This window comes from Gouania willdenowi, chromosome 6 (assembly GCF_900634775.1).
Source record: "Gouania willdenowi chromosome 6, fGouWil2.1, whole genome shotgun sequence".
Lineage (NCBI taxonomy): Eukaryota > Metazoa > Chordata > Actinopteri > Blenniiformes > Gobiesocidae > Gouania > Gouania willdenowi.
Genome location: NC_041049.1, coordinates 62,441,692 through 62,464,360, shown reverse-complemented (window position 1 = coordinate 62,464,360; position 22,669 = coordinate 62,441,692). Strand labels below are relative to the sequence as shown.

Here is a 22,669-nt window from a genome sequence, read left to right as displayed (position 1 = left end):
ATATTTTTTTAAAGCACAGATTACAGCAATAAAGTAAACAAATCTGTGGTTTTATCTCTTCAACATTAGGGATGGGTATACTACTGTACTACTGCTTATCGATCCGGTACTTTATTGATACCTTACTTTTTTTAAATCAATGGAAAAACACAAAATAACAAAAACAAATAATGAACATCAATCTGTTTATTTTTGAACATTAATACTATGGCACACAAAATAAATTGTTCTAAATAAAACACAATAAATGTATAAATAAAACAGTAAAAAGTTCTGTATAAATAACCTTTTTATATTAACAAAACACTAAACCAACTATCTAAACAATACAAATATTCAAATCAAGCAACATAATGAAAAATTGTGCAAAAGGAGAATTAGTGAGCTGTGCTGTGGCTGCACTGGCTCATGACAACAAGGCTAACTATGTTGATTTTGCTATATTAATTTGCAACGTTTTAGCTGTAAGATAATATATGATTGCAAGTCACTACTCCAACTAAACGTTGCCGGCAGCCGAGGCACGGTACTGGCCGATATGCGGGGAAACCTACACAGCCAAGGACTGCTACGCCAAGACGACCCAGCGGCCCACGAAGCAGCGAATTTGCCTGCCAGCACTCGCTGCCACTTTAGCAGACGGAGGCGCGCGACAGACGGCAGAAGCGTGGCTACCGTGGAGGATTATCAGCTAGGCTAAAGGCTAAGCCGTGGAGAACCCCGCACGGCGCCCACACATCACACAACTCATCTGCTTCTGCTGCTCTGGTTCTGCATCGGCACACACTTTTCTGACTCAAAATCACAATAGCGGCTTAAATAGCCATGCGTTTTACTGTAGTGTGCAGTTTTTTGGCTGAAAACAATAATAAATGTGTAGATAGTGTCTCATCGACACGCCTACTCATGAAGCGAGGCGAAGAGGCAAGCATTGTCTACAGTAGCCCCTCCCATCAGTCAGCTCCGTATGTGGGTTCTTAAGGAGGGCTGACAGGCAGCACGGCAGTATCAATGCTTGTCTGAAGTTTGAGGACTAACGCAACCTTAAAAATATTGGTAACAGGGCTGATGAGAATGTAGCTTGCGATTAGATAATCGCATTTTATATCGCAAATGCGATTACTCGTTTAGCCTTAGCCAAAAGGCACTGAATTAACAAAGAACAATGGTAAACCTACCAGTCAGTAAAGCAGATTTAAAACTGTAAATAAACTCAAACTCAATTTATTGCTATTAAGTCTTTGTTTTCTCTGTCAACGACTTTTGCTAAGCTGTTGGATTTTATTTGGAATCTGAAAGGCACAATCACATACAATGCTTTGACTTTGCACATCGATATCTTTCCATTTTTTTATGTTTAAAATGGCCTTTTTCATTTCTTAAAATGTTTTAGAATATATTTAAGGTTTCCTTATCTCGATTGGAGCGATACAGGGAAATAACTCTGCCCGGGGGGTGCACATATTTGGACTCACGCAGACCAGACCTTTCCACTGACACCTCGTTTGACCAGATCCGAGCATTTTTTGATCATATAGTAACCATTGAATAACAATCTTGGAAAATGGCAGCCATATTGAATTGAGTGGCCAACGCCTTTTTCCAAAATAATGGCCCTTAGAGAGTATCTCTGCCAAATTTCATGCTTTTATACAAAAGTGAAGGATTCTCTTTAAATATGCAACTAATCTGCTGCAGTAACAGCTGGCCATTGCTGTGTAACATGCAGAATCCATTGTAATCCTGAGGGGTCGCAATATGGTTGATATTTTCATGCTCTCTCATGCTGCAACAGAGGCAAATATTTGATTGTTGCTTAACATGAGCTTTACTTTTGCAGTGTCATTCATAACCACTAGCGATGCTGGATGTGATTATGTGGCTAATGATGCGGTCCTTGTCATCAGATACGGGCCGTCTGTTAACATACAGCCCACTTGGAGGTTGATTGAACCCTTCTGTCTTCATCACAGGGTATGCAGCTTAGCACACAGGCTGCCAGGAGTGTAGCATAGTTAATAAAAACCCATTAGGTGTGCTCTACATCGTTTAGATAATCGGCACTTGATATGGAAATCAATTAGCACATGTTTTTTCTGGCCTCTACTGAAGCAGTTCTGGTTTTGTCTTTTTGGTTTTTATCTTAACTGGAGCCAGAGAAAATCATAATCAAATTCAGTTATCTGTGGTCTAGTTTTTAGAATCTAACTTCAAACGTGTTGAAAGGCGGACATTTTTATTTATAGCCAACTGAGCTTTTTTTAGTCTGAGTTTGTAGCAATTAAAGGACCTGAAACCGAGCATAAATGCTCCACTTTATTGTCACTGCATTATGCTTTCGCTCTTGAAATTGGTTTATCGGTTGTTGGCTTCCTGAGAGAAGCAGCCACTCTTGGTATTACTGGACACAGCCGTTTTCTTCCTCTTTTCAGTAGGAAACGTCTACATTCATACACACAACGGTCTCCATTGTGCAACCCACCCTGGAATTAAATAGAACAACAACATGAAACAAGACACTTTTACAGTTGAATAACGATACAATGGTGGATGATAACATACATTTAAATGTGTTTTAAAAATAAATACATTTTGGGATTTTCGCGCACTGTTCTGGGAATCTCAGAAAGCCCGACTTTAAAAGATGGGGGTGACTCTTTATTCCAGATAGAGCTGCAACTAACTACTTTTATTGTTGACTATTTTTTGATCAGTCGTGATTATTTTTCTGTTTTTTAAACACCTTATTTGGATTCAGTCTTCACTCCTTTGAAACTGTTGTTCTCTACAGCATTTGGTTTACAGAAACTAATTAAAACATGCATTTGTAATGGTTATATTTTCAACAAAATATAGTTTGATCATGTTAAGAAAACAATTTGTTAATCTTTTCCTAATGTTATTACTTACTGGCATAATTTACCATCTTATAATCCTACCAACAATGCACAATATAGATATTTTAAATGAACTCTTGTAAATGATATTTTTATCATTTAGAAGTAGCAACAAAATCAGCACGCCACACATTTATCAACTTGTTTTATGGGGTAAAGACACGCCATTTATATATGGCGTCTATAAAGACCAATTACCCAATATTTGGGACCATCTTAAAGACATGAAAGCCAGATCGCGTTACTACTAATGAAAAATTCAACATCACATTACACAACTTGTTGCTTTGACCTTTTTCGTGGTATTAATATTGGTAATGCTCTAAGGTTGGACTGCTCTCTATTACGGTTGCTGTAAAAGTCCCTGAAATACCACAGCCACATGGTGTAAAACATCCTCGGTAAAGTGCATACAACTGTCATGGTCATGGCTTTGAAGTAAGAGTCAGCTGCCGTGAGGTGTCTCAGACCACGACGAGCTGGCATATAGCCAAACTTTTTTTGTGGATACTTTTTCCCCCTAATAATAAAGTCCTGTTAGTTAGGCTGCACACACTCTGTTAAAGTGCTCATTGTGAACTGACGAGCGCTGTTGTAATTTGACATCTTCATTCTTAGTATTTGAGCAGATTTAATATATATTTTTAAGCACACGCTTAAGCGTCAATGAAAAATTTTGAAAATGGGCAGCTGTGGTGTTTAAGCCTCTTTATTTCTCGTTATCGCAGTAGTGAAAACCTAAATATCGATGCGATAAAGATTAATCGTTCAGCCTTAGCCTAAAAGGCTAAAACTCGCGGCAATAACGCGTGACATCTAAGGGGGTCAGGGGGCATGCCCCCCCTGGAAAATATTTAGCAAAAAATGCTGCTATATGATGGCTTTTGGTGCATTATATTAGTTGAAATCTGGTATCCATGATGATGACAAAGAATTGAGCATCATTATCAGTTTACCTCTTTCCATTTGAAAATGTATTATCTTATAATATACCAGTAGTTTGGGCACTTGATCTCTCAGTAGTCCTCTGTAGAGCGTTGGCTGGCACTGTAACATCTGCATCATTAACATAATTTTTGTGGTTTGCTTGTAGTTGGTTTTGGTAATATATTTAGTTGTATCAATGCACATTAATATAATATAGCTTACATATACCCTTTGTGATTTTTGTAACCCAGTACCCTGGGTGCAGAACTTTTAATTAATGATTCGTGATATTGATCATCAAAAAAATACATATTCAATTCCATAGAGAAGAATTAAAAACTTCAAAATCGACTTTTTTCAAATTTGGGCAGTCAATTATTTTTTTTAACAGCGACTCTTTTCTTTGTAGAATCTTTAGAAGATTTATTATATTATTGAGGAAATGTTTGGAGAGAATTGTTTTCCTTCAGTTGCAGCCGGCAGATATTTTATTTAACCAGCATAGGGTGCTTGTAACCCAGTGTTTGGTTGAGTTTCAGCTATTCTGCGCGGTGAAGAAGAGATGCTATGCTCTAACCGACAGAGCTAATAGAAAAACCAGACTTTTACAGATATTCACGTAATATTACAGATTCTTTCGGTGTTAAAGTGGTAAGGAATCATTTATGAACATGTGTAAGAGTAGAAGGGGGCCAGAAAGAGACGAGTAGGCGATTCCGCCTGCATCCTACGCTTCTGGACATCCCTGGCCCGACCGATTTAGGATTTTTGGGGCCAATACAGATATTTGGGGACTTAAAAAGTCGATACCGATAAATTGCCCGATAGCCGATAAACGAAAGAACATTGATATACTTCGGATACAGGAAGAAATATCTTCGCAATATCAATGAGTCATTTCTAGGTTTGAGTGTTTGCAAAAAGGTCAAATTGATGCTGAAGCAAACATTAGAAACAATATGAAATGTATGACGTTATTAACCTAAAACTAAACTGGATATTAATTAACAATGTAGCAACTTTCAAAACATGCAATGCATAAAATTATAAGTAAAAAAAAATGCAACCTTTTCAGAATTGATGAAATGAAGACTAACTGGTGAATTTATGAGCCCTGGTAAGTATGAAGTGAAGTGGGATGCTATAGTAGTCTAGTGGTGGTCTTGGGACTAATAGTTGCATATGTGAGAGGAGCATTTTGAGTTATTTATAGATGTAGTTAACTCCTTAAGCATCCTCCTAACGCACCATTTTAATTTATTGAGATATATAGTTAACATATTTGGCTTCATTCAAAAACGCTGTTTAATTTTTTAGTAGCTGCAGTGGGCTCTTTTTTTCCTTCATCTGATAATCTAACGACGACTGTTGCTACAGTGAAACAAACTTGTCGTGTATGTGTTTTACTTTGGCATGCAGCTGATTGACCAAAACCAATAACAAAAATGTGTGAATAGTTAAAGAATGCCGTTATATTGATCAGCGGTGACGAATTTTCATCCGCCCCAGAAACCTAAAGGGGTTTTTACATTGAAAAGAGCTGAATTCAACTCAAAGGTTACTGATTTGAAACCTTCAATACTGTTACAGCAAGGAGGGGTTTCTTCATGACTCCAACTAGCATACTCTGCAAAAACTGAAATTCACCAATAATCTGCTTTCTAAAACTTGGATGAATAAACCAAAATGCTCTTCTCAACATGCTCTAACGGTGTTTCTGTGAGGACGTTATTGTCATTGGGCATTAAAGCGTAGTGTTATGTTGTTTTACAAAGTCACAGCTTACCAAGGAGTAGCAAATATATGCAGTTTCTTATTTTCTGATCAGCTGAGCTGTGTTCACAGTGCTGTGAGTGGGGGCGGGGCTGTACTACTGTGTGTGTGAGAGAGAGAGAGAGCAAAACAGAACATGTATGAGCTGCTGTGTGGCTCAGACGCTTGGGAGAATCTTTAAGTGGCAGCATCAGTTCAACGTCCGTTACATATTAACCAATTATCTGTGAAATGCCAAAATTAGTCCGATTAATTGGTCGGGCCCTAAAGAAGACTTTTCAAAAGGAGCCTGGATTTCCTTACAATGATCAATCTTGTCTTTATCAAGATTTGAGCATAATGAAAGTAGTCCTCAAACTGCCAAAAGCAAAATAAAACAAGCAGTGTTGCTAAAGTGCATGAAACCCTTCACATGTTGCAATGCTCTGACGTGCTCGTTTGTGCTGTGGGGGAATGGTGAATAGTGTTTCTCAGCGTGGGAGAAACAATGTCTGATTGTTCCCCTGCTGTGATGAAGAAGCTGTAGGTTGCTCTCTGTACTGTCGCCAATGTGAGAGGAGATGCGATGCAAGATTACAGCCGTTTCCTTTGGATTGGAGCTCTGCAGAGTTGTTTTTCTGGATCATTTTATGAATGAGGAGGAAGACGTCTACCTGTTGATCTTTTTTGTTCCCATGAGGAAATATTACCTACCTTTTCTCGATTTTTAGCGGTGGACTTTAAAAGGATAAAACTTTAAACATAATTATTAGTATGTCTTTAAACTCCCTCAAGGATTTCAGTGTTCCTGCAAAACGACTGGGATCACTTTGTAAAAAATGGATGGCTTTTGTTCAAAGGTCTGTGTGCTACATTAATTTGCCATTACTGTGTTTAACGGCCTTTTTGGTAACATAATTTGTTTTATAGCCCTAATCTTGTGAAACCTTTTTCTTGCCAGATTTGAATATTGTCTCACTACTGGGTATCTATCCAGAAGAAGCTGTTTAACTAGTTTTACCCTTCAAGGTTCAAGCATATTGCCCAATTGTTGCTTTGATTTCCAAAGTAGACACTTGTTAATTTGGCTAATATTATGCTGGTTTTTCTTTATTTAGATGCTTCTACAGTGATGTTTTTTTTAATTTTGTTTTTTTAGCAACGGGAACAAGATGAATGGGTCACTGGAGAATTTGGACCAGCCGGACCCCGACACCATCAAGATGTTTGTGGGACAAATCCCGCGCGCCTGGTCAGAAACTGAACTCAAAGAGCTTTTTGAGCCATTCGGAGCAGTGCACCAGATCAACATCCTTCGGGACCGCACCCAGAATCCCCCTCAGAGCAAAGGTATAGTGTCGACACAAAGGCTCACACCTCAGACAGTAATCACCTGTGCTCCGACTGTGGAAAAAATATCAGCATTTTCCTTTTTACCTATCCTATTAAATATCCTCCACTTTGGATTTTCTGACCAAACCTTACCGTAGGTCAGGCTTTAGAAATTCTCGTGCTTTTGCGGTGCCAAGCAAACCTTTATATTTACAAAGGTGTATCAGGAAGTCTCGAGGGTGCTTTCTATTCACTGTTTGAATATTAATGTACAGCCAACACTGCACAATTCAGTCAGGAGCCTGTAGAGTTCAAAGCCCCCCATTTAGCAAAGCCCTGCTCCTGTTCGCTGTGGAGTGTCAGCTGTGATGGCCTATTGACATGTTAATGTGTTTAAATAGATCATCCTGTTCTATCACAACAGTCTATGGCTCTTTGGGCCCATGTGTGTCAAACATCAATTATTTCCTAAGCAGTCAATCTTCACTGTTTGTGTGCGCTTTTTATCAGCTTTTTACAACCTACAGTTTAGCCATCAGAGGATCTCTACTTTTCAACAAGTATTTGAATTTCCTATCAATGCAAACTTTCATCCCCTGATAACCAAATGTAGCCTGTGTGTAGATTTAGCTATTGGTCCATGTTGAATAAACATATTGCTAAAAGTGTAATAGACTACAAACAAGGAGAAAATATTTAACTTTTCGTCAATATAGAGATGTCACAGCTGTATCAATCCAAACTGTAAAATGTAAAAGTTGCACAAAATCCTTTAAGTGACGTTTAAGTTTGTTTTCATTATAGGGCTCGTTGATGAATTAACGATAGCGATATTTTTTCATACGTAATATAGAATAAGACATGTATTAAGAAAATATTATGGGGGCAATTTTGGCATGTATTTCTTAATTTATAATCAAATTATTTTCTCTAAAAAAAAAAAAAAAAAAAGCACATGGAAAAAAATAGCTCCAGTAGTGTTTTTACTGTTTAATATCTGTTAATGAGTTACATAAAGTTATGGTTGATAAATATCTCTGTTTTCCTTAAATCGGATTAGACTGATTTAATCATTAATTACTAAGAGTGTACTAACAGGATATTCTGGTCTAATAATCACAATAGTTACATTCCTGTCGAATGGGACCATCTTTGACGGTGGCAGTACGCACGGACTGCGGTGTTTGCTCGGGTCATCATTTCAGCTAATGTACACAGCTACTTTGGAGTGGCTCAAGCCGTTCATCTGTCTACGTCCCCCAGAATGTCTTGGAGTTCTGGATCAGGGGTTTTTTCCTTTTTTTTCCAAATGGAGTTGAGTGAAATTATCGAACATTCTATCGCACATATTTTTTATTGATATTGATTACATCTCTATTGCGATATATATTTAGTTTTATCGCCCAGGCCTAATATGTGTATTCAATTTATTGATTATTTAAAATGGACAATGCACATTAATGAACAGACTGAGCCAGATTTTGCCAAAAGAGGCTAATTTTCATCTGGTGTCATTGTACTGTTAGGTCTGAGAAGATAATCAATAAATTAAGTGTACAATAAATGGAAATGAGCTCAATAATCAATATATTGCCATGTGTTTGTTTCTCATTTCCTAACAGGTTGGATGATAAGGAGTTTCACTCTGTGCATCAGTCTCAGCAGCTGGGGGCGTTTGTTTCATAGTGGAATGAACAGAGTGAACCGTCTTGTCAGTCATTCAGTCTTTGTCTCTTTGGAGGGAAACGGGTGGCAGGTTATTGTGAAGCATAGCTAGCTGCCGTGGGAGCAACCAGTTTTTGCCAGGGCTTTGAACTAGCCATGGTAGGGCTGGGGGGCGATTTGGACAAAAACTCATCTCTCTATCTTTTCTCAAAATGGCGATATATATGAATCTCGATAATTTTATTTCAATTGAAATTTGACCTGAAAGACAATTTTGGGTTAAATTTGCTAACGCAAAATGCCACACAAGCACATGTAATAGCAAAGAGTTGCACAATATGTGTTCCTATAAAGGACACCATGTGTAAGGGTGTTCTGTAGTGTTGCTTGTTTAGGGCAAGGTCTGGGTTAGGACACACTCAAAAATCCATATAACTGTGCTTTTCATGCTGTTCTGACAAGTAGTGAAAGAAATTACTCTTTAAAAAAAAAAAAAAGGTATTTTAACACAAAAACTATAGAAATATATATATATCAATATAGGCAATATTTTAATTTTCTATATCTCCAAAATATAAAACTCGTGGATATATTTTGAATCTTTATATATTGCGTTAGTCCTAAGCCGTGGCACCCTGAGGCAGCAGGTGCAGGGGGTGCTCCTGTAGCTTCCCCGGCAGCTCATGGCTGCGTGAGCACGTGCCTGAGTTCTTGACATTCCAATTACATAGTAAAAAAATACTAGTGAAAAATAAGCATTTGAAATAGTATACCTGCATTACTGCATTATGACACGTTATCGATAATTAATAATTTGTGGTGAATTTGGTCAAAATTTTGACTGATATCGTTTGTCAATAATATATCTTGTCAACCAAAGATATTGTCTCACGCCTCGTCACTGAAACACTTTAGGTCTTGGATGGTTCTATCTTGGGTGGTTACAGTTTTACCAACATCTAAAAATAGGTATGCAAATTGTTTTGCCGGCACTCCTGTAGGCCTTAAAGAGCTGTAGTATTATGGTTGGATTTCTCTCATATTGTGGTTTTTGCCTCAGGGTATTACTTGTGGACATAATCAAATCTGCTGCTGTTCTGTCGGAATAGTTCTAATCCAAATTCAGGTTAGGTTTATGTTGTAGCAGACCTGTCAAGGAGCTGTCAGATTTTTAAGCGGTTTTTATTTGGTCGTTCCAATCTCGCTTCCCCAGTATTATTTAGCTCCAGCAAATCAGAGGGCAGAGGAAAACGAGCTCAGCTTGTAAGGGGAGAAGAGGTTGGCGTTCAGCGGCCCTCCCCTCATAATACACACTATGTAGGTCAGAGACGCTGCAGTGTTCCACTTCCACAGCCCAGTGAAACTGACAGGCTGAATCGCCACTGGCGGTCTGCTGGGACGGAAGGATGAGAGGCCTTGTTTTCTCTCTCCCCTCACTCCCTGCTATTCTTTTCTTCACCTCCTCTGCTCCTCCCCCACCTCCGCTCCCCTCTCACAGTTTCCTTTTTTCATTTCCCTTGTTCAGTTCCTACGTGCCTATTTGTGCCGTGTGCTTTATTTATGGATGGATATTTAGCTTTTAATAACTATGTAATACAGGGTTCCCGCAGATCCTTAAAAGGTCTTAAAAAGGCATTAAATTCATTAATCTAATGATAAGGCCTTAATTGTCATTAAAATGTCTTAAATCAATGTTTCAAAAGTCTTAAATGTTAACACAAGTAACATTTTATGATTGTAAATAGTCTCACATTTAAAAATAAATGTAGGGCCCTATAAAATCCGCGCTAAAACGGTTAAATGCGGAAATGGCATGAAACGCCGTCACCGTGGAGCAAAGAACGTTTTTTTATGAGGAAATGTTTCCGGGAACCGTTTATTAGGTGCACCGCCCTCCCTCCCTCCCTCCTCACCTGGCTGCATTAAACTCATCTTAAAACACCTTAAACACTCTAAAAAGCAACGCAAATTGTCACTGACTTCTACCTACAGAATCAACAGTGCCCGTTCAACTTTGCTGTGCCTGTGAAGCTCCGCCCGTTTTGTGTAGCGCAGTGGTGCTCCGTGAGAACGAAAGAATAGCTCAGTTTGTGTTCTTTAGTTCCAGCCTTTTGTTTTGTCTCGGTACACATTCACAGTCGGCAAGCTACCTCAAGTACAACCGTTTCAGTGGGAACTTCCGGTTTACAAAATTTGTTTATTTACCGTAACATTGCGCAATCACGACAGCGGAACCAACTATAAAACAATGACGTGGTTGCAGCGGGACTTTCAATATCATGGGGAAATGTAAATTTAACAAATTGCCTGTCCAATGACGAATAAATTATTTGTATTTTTTGTATTTCTGGCTATTTTTGTAGTCATTTTTTGTGTTCTTAGTGATTTTGTTTGTGTGTGTTTACTTTGGGGATCGCCAGTTGCACTTCTGCACTAGACACTGGAAAAAAATTACCCTAACCTTATATAATTAATGTGTTTCTCCCCTCCCCAAATTGTTTACTGTGGAGTTGGTCTTAAATTGAAGTTAAAATGGCAATAGTCTTAAAGTAATTGTACTCAGTTATAGGAGTGTGAAAAAAATTGGATTTCACAATGCTTTCAATGTGTTCAGATCAGTGCTTAAACTGATACAATGAGATTAATTATTTTTTCTTATGTGCATTGTCAGTAACTCAGGGTGATTTATCCTTAATGTTCTCATTTACAGTTGTTACAATGCCGTCATTATGTTGTCATGGTTACTTTGAGACTTCTACACAGTAGTTTCAGTGAAAAGAAAATTGTTGCACTTTATTTTATGATGGCAGTGTGTAACACTGTCTGTCACTGGAAAAAAAGAAAATGCAATGTGCAAAAACTCTAATAAATAAGATGTTTTTAAGCATATAGTTTTGACTCAATTTGTCCTTCTGATGAACAGATACAACAACTTGATTTTTTTTTCTCTACGTTTAATTTTAATATTAACTGGGTAGAATATCTCTAACATCGTATCCCGACCGACGTATCGCGATACGTATCGTATTGCAACATCCTTGCCAATACTCACCCCTACTCAGTTACTCCCTTTTAGTAGGTTTTTAAGTTATCTGCATTCAAGTTTGTCCTAAAAAGCTGTACTTTGTACTCATCACATTTGCATTTTTTTCCCAACCTTGTAAAAATCTGTTTTATTCCAATAAAAATAAAATAGTGCCAAAGTAGCAGCAACTTTACTTTAAAATAAAAAAAACTGTTCTAAATGACAGATTATATTTAAACTAAATAAGCAGCTCAAGTAATAGTTTTTAAAACATCACTTAATCTGTTAAAATGTCCTTCTACAGCATTTTTGTAACTTAGCATTTAAATTAACAATTATTGGAAATGTTAGACATTATGAATTGCTATATCTGAATGACAATGCATCACTTATTTCTTAGCAGGTAATATCAGTGACAAACCATGCTCCGTTTGTCCGTGATCTTTATTTATTTAATCATCGTAATTGTAGCTTCTGCCCAGCATCTGATTTTTGGTTTGCTGAAATCCCATGTGTGATGTCACAAGGGCGAGACCTTCTTAGCTACATGAGGTGCATAGCTGAAGCACACGAAAGTTTATTTTCTGGAGAAGTAGGCAATACTATGCCAACCTTTCATGCGAGTGAATCTGAGCAACAGTTGCATAAACTGATGCTCCCGTTAGTGTGACTAGTTGCTGCAGCCTCGACAGATGGTGTACAAGAGGCCCACGTTGATGCTAAGTGTTGAGGTGAGTTCGTTTGCGGATGCGTCTCGTGCATAAAACTGCACCTTTTGGCGCATGAGCAAAATCTAAAGGGGGGAAAAAATATCTTGCGTAACTTTAATACTGAGATATTGTTGCATCACATATCGTCCCACCGCTACTCTCCACTAAGTACAACCATGAGCAACACCAATCAAATAATCAGTCTGAAAATGCCATGCTACATTTTCACCTAGTTACTTTTTTAAAGCAGGATTATTTGTGAGACTTGCTCTGTAATTAACGTAGCTGTTTTTGTTTTGTTTTTCCCCACAGGATGCTGTTTTGTAACTTTTTATACAAGAAAAGCTGCACTCGAGGCCCAGAATGCGCTGCACAACATTAAGACCTTAACTGGGGTGAGTAAGCACAGGTTCCCTTTATCTTCCAGCCCTGTTCCCACTGACAAAGCTGTTTGTTGGGAAAGAATATGAAACGGCCACTGCAGACTGTAAAAAAAAAGCTGTAAAACATATGGATAAGGGGTTTATTTTCTTTAATTGTTTCAGTTCTCATCTTTCCAGTTCATCAGCTGCATGTCAGATGAGCACTCATCTACAGTACTATTTCCTTAAGTTAGAGGCAAGTGTTAGAAACAGTGACGCCTGGTCAGGCTCACCTGATTTCCCTGCGACTAAAGCTCAAGCAACTGAAAAACGTCCCCTGGCATGTTGTTTAATCAATGAAATCTTTACCTAACAACTCCAACAATCAATTTTTCAAAAAAACAGTCCTTTAAAATAACTGGAGATTGAGGTTAGTTAAATATTGATTTGGTTTGTTTAAGACATGATGTAAGCAAGGTTTAAAGTCTCAACTCTTTTATTTACAGACAGACTATCAATCAAACACAGAATACAAATGCTGTGGAGCACAGGTCCCTACTGTTGCAGAATGTTTTACTGCAGGTTGCTGAGCAAGATTTCAGTGACAGTAGAAAAGCTTGTTTTCCCTGTTTGTTTTTGCTCCATCCTTGTTCTGTGACGCTGGCCAGTTCTCACACTGAGCAGGCCATCTGTCTGCTTTTTGGTTTTTAGGCTAGTCAAAAATAAGCTCACCACTTTTCAAAAGTACAAACTGCTCAGGCATGTCTCACTACTCGGGGACAAACAGGGTTTTTGTTGAACAATAGAATTTTAGCTTCTTCTTGGCTTTTGTAAAGTGAGTCACCTTGGCAGCGCTCACTAGGCCTGGGCAATATATTGAGATTCAAGATGTATTGCAATTTCTATGGCGATATAGAAAATTATAGTTTTGTCTATATTAATATATTTGTATTTTATTTGAATAAAAAATATCGAGATTTATATCGTACATCGCCATTTTGAGAAGAAAATAGCGAGATATGAGTTTTGGTTCACTTTAACTTTATGGCGGGTTGTAGGGGTGTGAAAAAAAAGTCATGATATATCGCGATTTTTTTGGGTGCCGATTTGAATTCGATTTTTTAATTTTAAAAAACGATTTTTTTAAAAATGTATTTTAATTAAAAAATGTTTTTTGGATATTTAATCAATATTTTTATGTATTTGTGCAATATTTCAGTGGTGATTACAATGCTTTCAATGTGTTGCAATGGTCATTTGATGCACTTGATTTTATGATGGCAATGTGTAATGCCTGTAATATTTATGTCTGCACAGACATTTTATTTTCATATAATTTGTTCAGATCAGTGCTTTAACTGATACAATAGGATAAATAATTTTTTCTTATTTTTGTGCATTGTCAGTAACTCAGGGTGGTTTATCCTTAATGTTCTCAGTTACAGTTGTTACAATGCCGTCATTATGTTGTAATTGTTACTTTGAGACTTCTACACAGTAGTTTCAGTGAAAAGAAACTTGTTGCACTTTATTTTATGATGGCAGTGTGTAACACTGCATTTTCTTTTTTCAGTGAAAATGTGCAAAAACGCTATTAATAAATAACAAATAGGATGTTTTGACTCAATTTGTCCTCTGAATGATCAATACCTTCTGATGAACATATACAGCAACTTGATTTTTCATCTCTACGTTTAATTTTGATATTAACTGGGTAGAATATTGCGATACCACGATATATCGTATCGTGACCCACGTATCACGATACGTATCGTATTGCAACATCCTTGCCATTACTCACCCTAGCGGGTTGACAATATATCAAAGTTTTACTGGTTCAGTCAGTGCAATTAAGAAAGTAAAATAAAAATTAAATAATGTAGGAGCTGAAATTGAGAAAAAAAAACAGTAACTTCACTAGCTTGTTTGGTAGACATTCAAAATAAACAGCAATTAGCTCTTTATATTTTTTTAGTGCAAATAGAAAAAAATATAATTTTCCTTCAACGTAAAGAGCTTGTCGCCTGTAAAGATGTGACTGTCCCTCTCCCCAGACTCTGTGAGCTCCTGTGTTCATGTTTTGTCCAAATCTTCATTGAAAAATTTTTTGGGCGATGATAAGACATTGTCGTTGTTCACTCCCAACAAAGGGACGTTTGTGCATTTCATGCCATACAACTTATACCCAGCAGTACCCAGTAGAAAAGGGTTTTAATCATATTGACTATTAAGGCAGAACTTTCAGTCATTTCAGTTCAGGTCCACGTACGACCCAGTTTGATCTCAAGTGGGCCAGACCAGAATAATCAATGTTCTTTTAAAATGCGTAGAAGAGAGCCATCCCAACATTATTGTGCCCTAGTTTTCGCTTCCACAAATAAACAAATACAAGTCACTTTCAATATTTGAGCAGTAAGTAAAGCAATGATATCTGTACCTCCAGGATCTGAACTATATAATTTCCTCAATTTGCAACACATTCTCAATCATTTAAATGTAATTTGCTGTCATCTTGTGACATTATATGTGATTAATTATAGTCTATAGCAATTTGCACCTCAGTATTACTGTAGTCTTGCAGTGAAGCACAAAAACACCCTGCATCCTTAATTTGAAAGGACTGATACTGTATATCAAAAACTGAATGAAATAGTGATTTAACAAGTCTCATTGCACCATCCAACAATTTACATTATAATAGGATCTTGTTGTGTTAACTACTGCATCCTATTGTCTTGAAGGAGGAACATTTTAATTACTTGGCACATGCTTGCTGTCAGTATTCTAAATTAAAAATGTACTCGCAACTCTCAAACCTGCAATTTTCTGTTTCAATATTTCTATAATTCCATTTCATCTTCTTTCCCTAATTAAATGTCGTTATTGGCCATTAAAGGGCGCAACAGTCATGGTGACGCTAAATACAAGAACACATCCTAAATTGTGCTTATTTAACAATATTATGTCCATCTTTACTGTTAGATTTTGCATTTTACTGTTAGTTTTCACGCATTTCTGGTCTGCTTTTTCGGAGCATGACCATATATGGGTTGTGGGCGACGCTACGTGGAAATTATATCGTTTTGGATAAAAACTATAAAATAGTATTCCCAAAATCATATTCTAGATTTAACATATCAGTTTGTTTGCTACACCAGTATCTTACAGGGATATATGGGGTGGAAATGCATTATTTCATCCCAAAATATGTAGGTGAGGATTTAATCTGTCATATAGCTATTTGCATTTCAGGAGGTATGTCCGTTCTATCGTAAGATTTTGTACTGGCTTTTTAAAGCGCAGGTAAATGAGTGTGTAAATGGTGGGGCTGCATATTCGTTATTTTAGCTCACACATTTAAAGCTTCAAAAGGCTTAAGAAGATGCCGACTTACATTTTGTTTTATTAAATTCAGGATATTTTACTAATGGGACACACCTCTACATTAACGTGTAACATAATTTTATTTAATGCTTCTTCATGCTGCTCCTGTGTGTGGAACAAAATGACAAACCCACAGCTGTTGTTTTGTTGCAGCTTTTCACACTAGCCCAGTATTATTCACGGCGCAGTTGTGTGACACAAATGAGCTACAAATAAGCGTGTAAAAGCATTGACCAAGTTGCTCAGTTGTCATGTTTTCAAACACATTCTTGTGAAGTCGAAGGTTGGTGACAGGAAGAATCAGTACATTACCAAGTCACATGAGTGTTACTTGAGCCTGTAGAAACCCGGCAGCGTCTAAACACTTCCTCCTGAATCTGGCAGCAGAGAAGGGTGAAGGTGTAAATATGAGCTGAAACAATACGAAGGCTCGAGTGGGTGTGTGTGGAAACCCTTGAAGTACTGAACACATCCAAAAGTGTCTCTACATTTGACATTATTATAGACACAGCCAGTAACTCTTATTTTTTTTTGCAGATGCATCATCCTATCCAGATGAAGCCTGCCGACAGTGAAAAAATGACCGGTGAGTGGATTTGCTTCAAGTGACGGGGTCATGATCACATTAATAGACAATAAATGAAGGAAGAGGTTCTAGTGTTAAAGTGCTGAGAAACTATACTCGAGTAAAAGTACTGTATCTCACTAAAAATGAATTCCTTTAAGAATGTTTGGTAAAAGTCTTAATGTAGCAGTTATTTTAAGTATGGAAAGTAGTACGAGTAAAAAGTACACCCTTAATTCACTTTTAAAGGGACAGCTCAACTAAAAACTAAATGTAAGCTTAAGTAGGGTTGAGAGGTGATTAGAAGCTGCATATGCACAAAAACTCTTCAAACACACTCCTGAGGAGGTTGACATGTTGGATAAAGTGACTTATTAATTGGGTTGTTATCGCTTTAAGAATGGCATAAGAGGACACCAGTGCCAGATAAACTTCCCCATTGTGGGACTAACAAAGTATTTACTGTAATTTTGGCCCTAATAAATTCACCATGATTCAAAATTTTTGGCTGCTAAAACCACACCTACAGTAACAAGTACTTCAGAGACTTATGGGAAATGTAGTCGCAGTAAAAGTAGACTGAATAAATTAGAAAAGTGCAGTAACACATATTTTTACTTGACTTATAACACTATTTATCCACTGTGTAATGGGTTGGTAGGGCAATGGGATGGTAAAAAAGCTACAATTAGTATTTGTTTGGCAGTGGTTGTGTAATGGAATAGACTGTGAGTGAAAGGCAGGTAATGTTAGTATCACAGGATGATACCATTTGAAGGTATAGGGGTAGCTTTTAGTGTGCAATATAAGTTCTGCTTTTATAATCCCATCATGGATTTACTCACTGGCTTTTCCTAATCCTTTCACAGCGGCGGAGGACCGAAAAATCTTTGTGGGCATGGTGGCAAAGAAATATGGCGAGAATGAGATCAAAATGATGTTCTCATCTTTCGGGCAGATCGAAGAGTGCCGAATCCTCCGAGGACCAGATGGTCAGAGCAGAGGTAGGCGGGCTCTCAGCGAGCGTTCTCAACCGCACATTTGTCACCTTCAGCTTTGCCAAGTACATCATCTCTTTTATACCAGACACCCCTTACTTCATCCAACCGCTAATATCTACGACGTTACAGAGTTGCAAAGAGTACTGATGTATCCTACCCGGTAGAAGTAGTGTTACTTGATTGAAGTAGCTCAATTAAATAGTACGCAAAGTAAAGGTTACAAGTTACTTTCACCTCCCACGTTTATTTTGGTAATTAATCTTACTACGGTTCCCTTGCATACAGTAAACATCTCGTGTATAAATTTAAAAGGAAAGAGACAAAATCTTGCATCATTGGAACTTAATTTATTTTCCATAAAGGCATCTTTTTAAAGTACAATGACACCAATGAATTCAATTAAAAATAAAAACAAGTATTGATACATTTATGAACTCTAAAACTGAGAAAATAACCTCCATTCAATGCTGTTTTGGTGTGGTGCATTACATTTAATCTGACTGGTAGGCTATGTGATGCATTTGATTGTTTGATCATTTAAATTTTTTGTAGTTTCACAATGTCCGTTGGTCACTTTAAAATAAAAAATAATTTACTTCGTAATGGTTGGGTGTAGAAATGTAATGAATTACTTTACTTCTTTTAAAAGGTACTGGAGTACAAGTAAAATTACTGATTCAGAAATGTACCCACAAAAGCAACTCGATTAGAGTAACGTGTACTTGTAATATGTTACATTCACAAGTCCTGTGCATGTTAAGACAATTTCTGCAGGCTTGGATTTTTCTTGGATCTTGCAGTTCTCTTTTGATCTCGCGATCTTTCTCTGCCTCTCTCTCTTTTTCCCTGTTTCCATCTCTCTTTTCATCTTGCATTCTCTTTTCTCTCAGGATCTGTTTCTTTGTACATTTGGAATCTGTCTTTGCTGGAATGTGAAAATTTTACTTGCACAGAAAAACTGTGCTCGCAAAGAAAACATTGCTCTTACAGAATTAGTGTTTGTTCGTGGGCATTTAGTGTAGTAAAATTGTAAAATTGCACATTATGGCAGTTCTCACACAGAAAAGCGTCACAAAACTAATGCCATAGATATCAAGTGCAGTTCACCTCCAGTACTCTTTTATCATCACGGTAAATCTCCCCCCACACACACACACGCGCGCGCGCACATACACACAACTCCCTTCATCACTGATGATCATCCATCGCTTGTGCTGTCGGGCACAAAGGCCCGTTGCCTTGGTAACTGCTGGTGTTCATAGACTCGGATGGCAGGCGACTCGACTCGGCTCCGCCTCTTCCTCCTACTTCACCCACACTTCACAAAGGCTGGAATTAGCCTGTTGTCACTATATCCATAGCTCTCTGCTGAAGAATGCTCCAGATAGCAGCAACATAAGGCTCTGATGGTTGTGTGCATATAAGTTATGATAAAAAAATTTAAAAAACAGATGTGACTAGTTTGCACATTAAGCACATTTCCTATATGTTTATGCAGTAGTTATAAGTGATGGCCGTTCCAGTTATTCGAAGCCCTGTGGTGTATTTCTGTCTGCATTTTATGTGTTTATAATCACAATGACTGTCCTACATAGTCCAGCCTCTCTGGGTGACAATTGAATCTGTTGATCGTTGTGCTCATGTGGTACGTGTTACTGTTATTCTTGTTGTGTTCTTTCTCCATGTGCTAACCAGTGACGGTGGTTCTGTGTGCTTGGGAGTTGCCATTCTTTGTACTGTAATGTATTTTTTTGGGGTTCATAACGAGTTGTCCAAACCTTTTGTCTTGTTTTTGTTTCTTCTTTGTCCCTCCCTCCCTCCCTCCTCCCCCCTCTCCTACTGTTCCCACCTACAGGCTGTGCGTTTGTCACATTTGCTACCAGGTCAATGGCACAGAATGCAATCAAAACCATGCATCACTCTCAAACTATGGAGGTACTGTACCCCTTAGCACCTATCATTTTCCCTTCCCCCTTCATTCATTTTGCTGCCCCCTTGTGGTAAAGACAGCAAACCCGTCCAAGCGGATGGTGTTCCTTCATATAAGCATGAGTAATTTTTAAAAAGCACTCCTGCTAATGGTCAATTTACCTTCTCTCCTGTGAACGAGACACAACGAAATTGCCTTCATGTCACTTTAACCTAATCTACATGCAACACGTATTGATCTTGATCTTGGTGATGTGGTGTGTCAGTGTAGCCATTAGGCGTCCATTAGGGCCACTTCAAATGTAGGGCGTCTAAAAATTAACCTAGACTGAAAGGAAAAACTGGGTCTATGTTCTAATATTGCCAGAGCAGCGTTTGTGGAAGTGGAGCAGCAGTAATTTAACAGCCAGCAGGTCAAAGGCTTCCCACTCGAGCATTAGACCAACTTTAATCAGGTCCTACCAGGGCTGCAAGGTTTTGCCTTAAAATATATATTTTTTTCCTATTGTTTTGCTTTACCTAAATAATCCAGTTATCACATTATCTAAAATGTGTTTTTGTTTAGTGTATTAATCACAATCATGTCTTTTGCAATATGTTAAGGAAGTAAATTTCCTTCTAACAATTCGGAGTAATTTGTGGAGCTGCTGTCTTTACTAGACACGCCTGCAGACAGGCTTTACATTGGGGAGTTGAGCTGAAAGTTCTACAGGGTCCCAGATAGATGATAAAGAGCTGCAATGTAATAACCTCAGTTAAAGGCTGATTTAAGTTTATTTGAATAACAAAGCAAAATCGCTTCATGGCGCAGCCCTGCCTCCTTAGTTGGACCAAGAGGTGGTCGTGCCACCCAGTGCCCCATCATGTCATATCCTCCCCAGTTCTTTGCTGCCATGGGAGCTGCTGGTGGTGCAGAAGTCCTTCTCCCTCCCCAGCCTGCTCCCTGTCTGGCTCTCAACTCTCAGAACACTTTAGCACCGCATGCGTTGTCCATGCGTCTGTCTAAGCAACATGTTGTGATTGTCTCCCTGTTTGCGAGACTTTGTATTGTTAGTGCATTTTCTAAGTGTTTGCCCACACATCCTCGTTTTGACTGTGTTTTTTTAATGTGGTGTCATCTGTTGTCTGCTTATCTGTGGACTCTTCAAAGAGATTAAATGATTCACTGTCTGCAGCATCGTCCCGTGTCCCCCCCATCTGGAATGCGGCCTGGCTCAGCTATGCATGGCAGATGTCTCCTTATGTGTTAGCTTTAATATGATTGTAACAGGCAGGCTACTGTCTTAGAGCGCAGAAAAAAAAATTCCCCTCTTTGATGAGTAATTCCTTGCAACAAAACATGTCCTTGCATCATGGAGTGCTGTGAAACCAGTCTAACTTCTCGGGCCTTTCCACTGCTCCAGGGCTGTTCCTCACCTTTGGTGGTAAAATTTGCCGACACTCAAAGAGACAAGGAGCAGCGTCGCCTGCAGCAGCAGCTTGTGCAGCAGCTCCAGCACATCAACAGCGCCTCCACCTGGGGAAACATGGGAGGCCTGGGGAACCTCACACCACAGTACCTTGCTGTAAGTGTCACTTAGGAACCCTGTATCATGTTTGAAATACATTTGTAAGTTTTTATTTCTGCCCTCTGAGTTTTTTAGGTATAACAGGAAAAGAGAGGAAAGAGTGAGAAAGATATAGATGTATAGAGAACCTTACTAAAAAGAGGTATTAAAATAGATCTAGAGAGGTATAGCTGTTTGGATCCTAGGATGGATGGATAAATGATTCATCTCAAACTTACATTTTGTCATTACAGCAGCATTAAGTGACGTAAGATACAGAATATATCAACAATAAAGCGTAAAATATGCATATGTCATTAGTGAGGTAACGAGAATAAGAAGTTAAGTTGAGTATTTAGTAGGAAAAGTAAAAAATTGATTTACAAAGGTACATCATTGTATACATACACGTGTTTCTCTGGTTTTATTTGTATTGGTAGATAACTGTTTTTTTTTAATTCTCCTTTCATCAGTTGCTGCAGCAGGCCTCATCTTCCAGTAACCAATCCAGTTTCAATAACCTGCAGAGGCTTGGAGGTGAGCTGATACACTTGCAGTAAATCACATTAGTGCAACATTAGAAGCTCAGAGCTGCTATCTGAGATGCTCACTGACAGACAAGTTACCACGACTCCTAATAATAAAAGCTTCATTTTAACACCCATTATAAATTCATACTCCTAACACTAGTGCAAATCCATTCAACTAATATTACCTTGATCTTGCATTACCTTGGTAAGCAAAAGCAGTGGATAGTCCTTGAATTAGCAAATATCAGTCCATACTCTGTTTTTGTACAGTGCAGAGCTTCAACATGTCTTAACAGTCAAGTGTAACACATCCTTTTTAAATCTTGGATGAGAAATGTTTATTTTTGTCCCTGGCTGAGGTTTTTGCCCTCATTCTGTCAGAGAAAAACGTAAAGCAGGGACTTATTTTAATTCATCTCTGACTGTGCCTTTATGTTTCTGTGCATCGTGCAGGCGGCGTCAATCCTCTGCAGCTGCAGAATCTGGCAACGCTGGCAGCAGCAGCTGCTGCAGCCGGAAACTCCGGCAATTCCAGCGGTGCTGGTGGACTGTCAGGCAGTGGAGCACTGGGAGCACTGGCCGGTCAAGGTAAATACAACTGAATGATTCCTGAGGCACAACTACCCTGTAGGAGTTATTGTCAGTAAACTGTAAATGATTTAACAAGGCTATAGCTTGAACATAGTTGGATGTGCATTCATACAGTGAATGGGAATCATGTTCATTGGAACGCCAAGTTTCTGATGGTGGAAAGTGTACTCACCTAATTTGCGTAGAGTGAAGTCACAATGATCATCATATTGGATCACAAGGATCTTTGACAGAGGTGGCAAAAGTACTAGTCTTCAGTACTCAAGTAAAAGTATACTTGAATAAAAAATGACTCTGGTAAAAGTATTGTAGGCGCTCCCTTAAATAAATTTTGTAGCATGCACTTTACTTTTACTTAAGTAAAAAAGTAGAACAATTGTCCCTTAAATAATAAGACAAGGTTTTTAAACCAGCAAATTCCATATTTTTATTTTTTTTAAGAACTTGTAGAA

General features: G+C 38.2%; 1 protein-coding gene across 2 annotated transcripts in view; it reads left to right on the top strand.

The window, feature by feature from the left end:
- LOC114465825 (CUGBP Elav-like family member 2) overlaps nucleotides 1–22,669 on the top strand; it is a 32,529-nt gene that overhangs the window by 2,118 nt on the left and 7,742 nt on the right. For both annotated transcript variants that reach the window (XM_028451089.1, XM_028451088.1), the window contains exons 2-9: nucleotides 6,736–6,926; nucleotides 12,621–12,703; nucleotides 16,592–16,640; nucleotides 17,489–17,623; nucleotides 19,476–19,555; nucleotides 20,953–21,114; nucleotides 21,570–21,633; nucleotides 22,080–22,214. In XM_028451089.1, coding sequence (XP_028306890.1) covers nucleotides 6,736–6,926; nucleotides 12,621–12,703; nucleotides 16,592–16,640; nucleotides 17,489–17,623; nucleotides 19,476–19,555; nucleotides 20,953–21,114; nucleotides 21,570–21,633; nucleotides 22,080–22,214 — 899 coding nt within the window. The remainder of the gene's footprint in view (nucleotides 1–6,735; nucleotides 6,927–12,620; nucleotides 12,704–16,591; nucleotides 16,641–17,488; nucleotides 17,624–19,475; nucleotides 19,556–20,952; nucleotides 21,115–21,569; nucleotides 21,634–22,079; nucleotides 22,215–22,669) is intronic.